The sequence below is a fragment of the Capsicum annuum genome, chromosome 7 (assembly GCF_002878395.1).
Source record: "Capsicum annuum cultivar UCD-10X-F1 chromosome 7, UCD10Xv1.1, whole genome shotgun sequence".
Classification (NCBI taxonomy): Eukaryota; Viridiplantae; Streptophyta; class Magnoliopsida; order Solanales; family Solanaceae; genus Capsicum; species Capsicum annuum.
Window position 1 is genome coordinate 215332057 of NC_061117.1, and position 7221 is coordinate 215339277.

The 7221-nt window shown below is 32.3% G+C and overlaps 1 protein-coding gene across 1 annotated transcript; it reads left to right on the top strand.

Annotated features, from left to right (window-relative positions):
• The first annotated feature begins 3831 nt into the window (after positions 1–3831).
• Positions 3832–5126, top strand: LOC107878491 (xyloglucan endotransglucosylase protein 7-like). Its single transcript, XM_047415478.1, has 3 exons — positions 3832–4188; positions 4421–4614; positions 4708–5126. The coding sequence occupies exons 1-3, from the start codon at positions 3934–3936 to the stop codon at positions 5120–5122; spliced, it is 864 nt and encodes a 287-aa protein (XP_047271434.1). The 5' UTR covers positions 3832–3933; the 3' UTR covers positions 5123–5126.
• Positions 5127–7221: the final 2095 nt, after the last annotated feature.

Genomic DNA, 7221 nt, shown 5'->3' on the forward strand with positions numbered 1-7221 from the left:
TTATGTGGTTAACTATTATGTTTAATTGTCTTATCTTAGGCTTGTTACAATTGAAATATAGCAATGACACAATGAAAATTATATATGGTGGGATTAAATAATTTTAATTGGTCATTTAGATAAAAAGATGTATATAGGCTTCTGTATATTTCTTTTTAAATGTTATATGCAATTCACGATATTGGTGTTTACTTTAAGATACCATTATAATTACCAGATTAATCGTTTTATTTTTTTAAAAATATTTTCATAGATATTAAATCACTATTTAAGGCATAATCAATTAAGTGCATGAAAGAATAAGTAATGGATTGTGAACTTATCCAAAATTCGTCTTAAATAATAATAGAAAAGAGTAAATAGATGAGAAAAAATTTGTTATGAGTTTACAAGAGACAAATCAATGTTTTTAATGTTAGGCAAATTTTAGGTACGTTTATAATATTCCTCTCAGTTAAGAATGCGGTGTACGCATCTTTTCGAGACATTTAAAATTCAAGGATGCAATAATGCACCTTGGCAAATATTTTTCTAAAATTAACTTTTTCATCGATTTATTTAATATGAGATAATAAATAAGTTTTAGTATAATAAAAATGAGCGATTTTAGGCCTCGACATAATTTATTAAAATAGTTTAAGTGAGGATAAGTCAATAAAAGCAATCGTACTAGAACCACGGGACTCAAGAGGTGACTCACACCTTCCTCTCAATCAACAGAATTCCTTACCCGATCTTCTGTTTTTGCAGACCAAATAAAAGAGTCATTTCCTTTTAACTAGGGATTCAAAAAGGTGACTTGGAACACCATAACTCAATTCTAAGTGGCGACTCTGTTAATAAACTAATTCCTATTCAATACCATTTCTTTAATTGAAAAAATCCTTCGACCTCGATCCCTTCGGGTGAAAAAGGGGTGTGACAACTATGTACTTGCAGTATTGATTTAAAAAAAAATTGATTTTTCATCTGGTGTCCGATACCCGCATTGGAGCCCGACTAATCTGGATTCGCACTGGGTAGGGCCCCATTTAGGGGATAGCACTCCCAACAAAATTTTCTCCATGCAGGGTCGAATCCTCGACCTCTGGTTAACAGTGGAGCAGCCTCATCCGCTGCACCACAACCCATGTTGGTAAAAAAGAAAAAAGATTATTGACTACTTGCACTATGCACACACACTTTAGTTAGTCATATGCTTGTAAAGTTGTGAGCTGTGTTGATGAATTTCATTTATTTATTTGTAATGAGTATTTCTGATTTTCTTTAAGCTTCAGCTAAGAATAATATTCATTATAAGTACTTGAAATATTGACTTGAAATATCATTTAATTAATTTCTAACATTAAAAAATAACTATTTAATGATTTTCATAATATTTAAGACTTTGAAATCAATAACATCAATTGTTGTTTTATGATTTAATATTTTTTATTATTTTATAAATAATGTAATTAATTGACGTGAGATACACGCGCAACGCGCGTACACTAAACTAGTATATTAAAAGTGTGAAAACCCTTTGAAAAGTGAATCAAACTTTTTAGCCTTCGTTAAAAGACTCTCCTTTAGACAAAATTGTCTTTTCATCTCTTTTCTCCAATTAATTTTCTCAAAAATAAATTATAAAATTGATATTGGGACTGAATGAATATTGAATTGGTATGTTGAGAGTTATGGAAGGAAAATATACCGTGTATAAACCTAAATAGTAAAGGAAAGTAGAATCCCACCAAGAAAGGAAGTAATTTATATTCCTTGCTAAAAAAGAAAAAGGCACGGTAATGAAGGAAAATATTTTATTTTAAACTTATATAATTTTCCTTATATCTATTCATCAATCGATTCACATAGAATAAAATTTTACCATACAATTAAATTATGTGACTTTTCCAAAAAAAAAAATAAGTTTTTTCCTTCAAAAAATAGAATTCTACGTGATTTTTTGTCAAAAATAGTAATTAGTGTTCTGTTTGACTCATGAATCCTCTACTTCTATAAAAACACTTATAAGTCAAATATTTTGTATTGTTTTTTCTCTCAGCTTTGTTTCTACGCCTGATTTTCAAGTTGTCTTCGTCCTTAAATCTCTTCTTTCAAAATTTCTGTAGATTGTGTATTATTAGTTGAATCTATTTAAATTTTTGTGACAAAGCATTCAGGATGTTCTTTGCCAGATGAATTTCTTTTATTACTAGTTTTGGATGTCATTGATGATTAAGTCATTACTTATGTTGAAGTTTTTCGTTGGTTACATTCGTGAAGTTAATTTATTTATGCAGTAGGTCTATTGGAAACAACTTTTCTACCTTCTCAAAGAGGTGAAATTTACGTACACACTATACTTCCCAAACTCCACTTATGCAATTACATCGGAATTGTTAACATTTATGAAGCATAAACTTGAAAGTCTTTGCAGTAGATAAATTTGAGTTCTGACAATTTTGGTATGATGAAAATTGCTTTTCTAGGATATGTTTTGACGGAAGAAATCATTTTAGTGTGTTTGGTTATTTTGAATCATGGAGAGTTGTAATTTACATTTAACCTATAACACAATAAAATTAAAAACGTGTTCCATCAAAAAGGCATACAATTTTCATACCTTATAGACGGAATTCAGTTTTCTTTACAAATATTTTAATTTCTTTCTCGAAAAATATATGAATTGATAATTAAGAAGTCCTAAAATATTATATGATAAATGTTATAAGATTTTCTCATGGCAAAATGTATGTATTTTTATATTTTTTTACATTCGATCCAAGTCTGACATGATCGATAAAGATGCCTTGAATGAGAAATCATGTATGCAATTTTTATGTCGTTCTTTTTGTGTATACAATTTAATTGGTTGACATGAGACGCACTTGCAAAATACTTACACAAAACAAGTTATATTAAAAGATTGAAGATCCTGTGGCACTGAAAAGAACAGGCAATGGGAGAATTATCTGTCTTCACAAAGAATGTTATTGTATCTAAAACATTTTTTCTTATTTTGGACATTCACAATGTTCAGCCTTCTTTGTTTTGAAATTGATTTTATCCAACAAGAATTTGAAAATAATATATTTTGAGAATGCAAATTGTAAACTAAAGTCATGAAAACGGTTGCAAAAGGGGATAATTGAAGAGATAATCTAAATAAAGATTAAGAGTAGAATGTGAACATCTTATGAATTTGAGGCTTGATCTGATATGGGGAAAAACCTCAAATACAAAGCCCATTAATTATTTTGTACATGTTCTTGCAAAAATTGGTGTGTTATTTGAGAGTTCGGTCTCTAGGAATTCTAAAATATATGGTAAGAAGTAATTTTGTTTTGTTATATATATAGGTTTAGTTGCCTAATACAACACTTCACGAATTGTACGTTCTATTCCCTTAATGTAAGTGAAACTATTTAGGATACATTCTTAATCCTTATTAGAGTTGAAATAATCACTAAACTATGCCAGTAAAAGTAGAGTTAAATTTAATCACTGATGAACAATATCTAATGATGCATGAGAACTCCATGGGTTATGAGCCTCATTCTATCTAAAGCCGAGGGACGGGGGTACCAATATCTTTATTGGCAAATAAAAATTGTGTTCTGTGTTATTTAAATAGATTAAAGCATGTATAATTTATCTTGGTTCAACTCTTGAGAAGGAATTAAAAGTTTCGAAGTTTATATGATTTATTTTTGAACATTAAATGTATTCAACTCTTTTATTTGCTTATTTATTTTGTTTCAAAACTTGATTATGCAACAGAATCTATGACAACATGATGTGGTAAGAAAATTCATTAGATTCTACTATATATATTTCTTCCTTCGTGTCTCAATCTAAACACACATTCACCAAACAATTATCCCATTTCATCTTCAAATTAAAGCACCTAAGTACATATTAGCATCCTTGGCTTTCACGAAATTTTCTATAATGTTGTTGCAGCTCTCTATTCTTGCAGTTCTCTTGTTATATCCTGTGTGGGCTGATAATTTCTACCAAGACACGACGGTCACATTTGGTGACCAACGAGCTCAAATTCAAGATGGCGGGCGCGTACTCGCCTTGTCCCTTGACAAAATTTCAGGTTCTGGATTTCAGTCCAAGAATGAATATTTATTCGGAAGGTTCGACATGCAGCTCAAGTTAGTACCTGGAAATTCTGCTGGCACAGTCACTACTTTCTACAGAAGTAACACTCTTTTATTCTCTTCGAAACTAGTACTCTAGTAATTAGCCGTGGAAACAAGTTGTTGGAGAAATGTAGTGTAAGGTTGTATAGATACACTCTAGTGGTCCGGCCTATCCCGGATCCTGCACATAGTGGGAACTTTAGTACACCAGGTTATCCTATTAACTAGTTCTGTAGTAATAATATATCATGTCCAACTGATGAATTTTTTTTTGGTGCAATTTGCAGTTGTCTTCTCAAGGAGCAGGGCACGATGAAATTGATTTCGAGTTTCTTGGAAATTCATCTGGACAACCTTACACGGTTCACACCAATGTTTACTCTCAGGGTAAAGGCAACAAAGAACAACAATTTCGTCTATGGTTCGATCCCACCTCATCGTTCCACACCTACTCTATTGTTTGGAACTCGCAACGTATCATGTACGTTACTAATTAAACAACCTTTGAATCTTAAGTCTAAACAGTTGCTAGAAGTACTTAGCGTTCAAGTCTGACATTTTTCTAATTGTCCAGATTTTTGGTGGATAATATCCCAATAAGAGTGTTCAACAACCACGAAGCAATAGGCGTTGCATTCCCAAAGAATCAAGCAATGAGAGTTTACGCGAGTCTATGGAATGCTGATGACTGGGCAACCCAAGGAGGGCGGGTGAAGACGGATTGGTCTATGGCTCCATTTACAGCTGCTTACAGGAATTTCAATACAAATGCTTGTGTTTGGTCAGCTGCAACATCTACTTCATCTTGTGGAGGCTCTAAGACTGACTCAGTAAACAATGCTCAGACATGGCAAACTCAAGAACTGAATGCTAGTGAAAGAAATAGGCTTCGATGGGTTCAGCAGAAATACATGATCTACAATTACTGCACGGATGCTAAAAGGTTATCTCAAGGCCTTTCTCCTGAATGCAAGCATTCAAGGTTCTAAGGGATTAAAGTCGATGAATATTGTCTATACTCTTGTTATTCTTTTCTGGTCTCTAATTTTTTGTTCTGGGATATCAGGAGTAAATAGAGCATAGTGGTATTAGTTGTGTAAGCAATGTATTCTTTATTCTTTTTGTAATCTTGAAATTGAAATAACAATGAATTGTTTCCCTGAGAAGCCTGCGTATCTTTGTCGCCATCATTGCCTTTAGTAATCTCTTTGAACACACACAAAATACACAAAGGTAACTTAATACATGTTTTAGTTAGCTATTGAAGGCTGCTAGAAGGAAATGAACACAATTGTGCAACTTCTTGCACAAATATATGCTATGACAAACGGGAAACACAACAGCATCTGGTTGTTGCAGTTCATTAATTTCTTGATTCACTGGGCTATTGCTTCAACTTTTTGACAACTTTAAACGTTATAAATACCCTCTTCAGATACTAGCTAAGAAGTAGCCCTTTCTTCCCCGGAAGCTGTCAAGTTTTTCTCTGTCAAGGTCTATGAGAAGACTTTTAAAGTAATGGACTATTATGAGGTACCATCTGAAGGAAATTTCTATCGAGAATTTAATATCACTTTCAGGGAATGAAAGGGGAAAAGTACGAAGAAGATCCTTGGTGTAACACCCCAACTTACCCACATCGCCAAAACACATGAAGGATGTTGGGTATATTAGTAAGCAAGCCTTACTAATTAATGATGCATTTTAGAAGAAATTTTAGCCCCAAATGAAAAAACTTTCTTAAAATAGATTTTATCTATTAATTAATAATTTTTGGACAAATAAACAAAAAATAATTTTTATTTTTAAATTTTTCTCGACTTTTATTTTTTTTTAACCAATCTTTATTTTTTTCCTATTTTCTCTCAACTTCTACATTTTCTTTGATTTTTGTTTTTTTAATATTTTTCTTCTTTTTTCGTAATTTATATTAATTTTGTTCTTTTCTTCGATTTCTTCCATTAAAGTTACATCTCATGAGTAAGAATTGACACTACCACATTATAAATGCAAGACTTACGACTTTCGAACAATAAGCTACGTTTCATGGGTAAGAGTTGACACTACTATATTGAAGAGGCAAGACTTATGACTTTCAAACAACAAGTTATGTTTCATAGGCAAGAGTCGACACTACCACATTGTATTTTAATTTATGAGATGTTTTATAACTCTTACATTAGAGGAAAGACTTAGCTCATGAACTTTCAAACAACAAATTATACCCTACGGGCAAAAGTTGACTCTACCATGTTATGTTTTCATTTATGAGATGTTCTACAACTATTGCCTTAGAGGCAAGACTTAGCTCAAGGACTTTCAAACAACAAATTATGCCCCACGGGGAAGAGTTAACTCTACCACGTTATATTTTCATTTATGAGATGTTCTACAACTATTGCCTTAGAAGCAAGGCTTAGCTTAAAGACTTTCAAACAACAAATTATGTCCCACGAGCAAGAGTTGACTCTACCACATTATGTTTTCATTTATGAAATGTTCTAAAACTCTTGCCTTAGAGGCAAGACCTGACTCAAAGACTTTCAAACTACAAATTATGCCCCACGGGTAAGAGTTAACTCTACCACGTTATATTTTCGTTTATGAGATGTTCTAAAACTATTGTCTTAGAGTCCCACGGGCAAAAGTTGACTCTACCACATTATGTTTTCATTTATGAGATGTTCTACAACTCTTGCCTTAGAGGCAAGACTTGACTCAAAGACTTTCAAACTACAAATTATGCCCCACGTGCAAGAGATAACTCTACCACATTATATTTTCATTTATGAGATGTTCTAAAACTATTGTCTTAGAGACAAAACTTGGCTCAAGAACTTTCAAACTACAAATTATGACCCACGGGCAAGAGTTGACTTTACTACGTTATATTTTCATTTATGAGATGTCCTACAACTATTGCTTTAGAGGCAAGACTTAATTAGCTCAAGGACTTTCAAACTACAAATTATGCCCCACGGGCAAGAGCTGACTTTATCACGTTATATTTTCATTTATGAGATGTTCTACAACTATTGCCTTAGAGGCAAGACTTAGCTCAAGGACTTTCAAACTACAAATTATGCCC

What these genes read in the sequence shown, in the direction of transcription:
- LOC107878491 (XM_047415478.1), top strand. Translation starts at nt 3,934, where the DNA reads ATGTTGTTGCAGCTCTCTATTCTTGCAGTTCTCTTGTTATATCCTGTG. An exon ending in GCACAGTCACTACTTTCTAC is followed by an intron (nt 4,189 to 4,420) that starts AGAAGTAACACT and finishes TGCAATTTGCAG; the next exon opens with TTGTCTTCTCAAGGAGCAGG. An exon ending in TGGAACTCGCAACGTATCAT is followed by an intron (nt 4,615 to 4,707) that starts GTACGTTACTAA and finishes CTAATTGTCCAG; the next exon opens with ATTTTTGGTGGATAATATCC.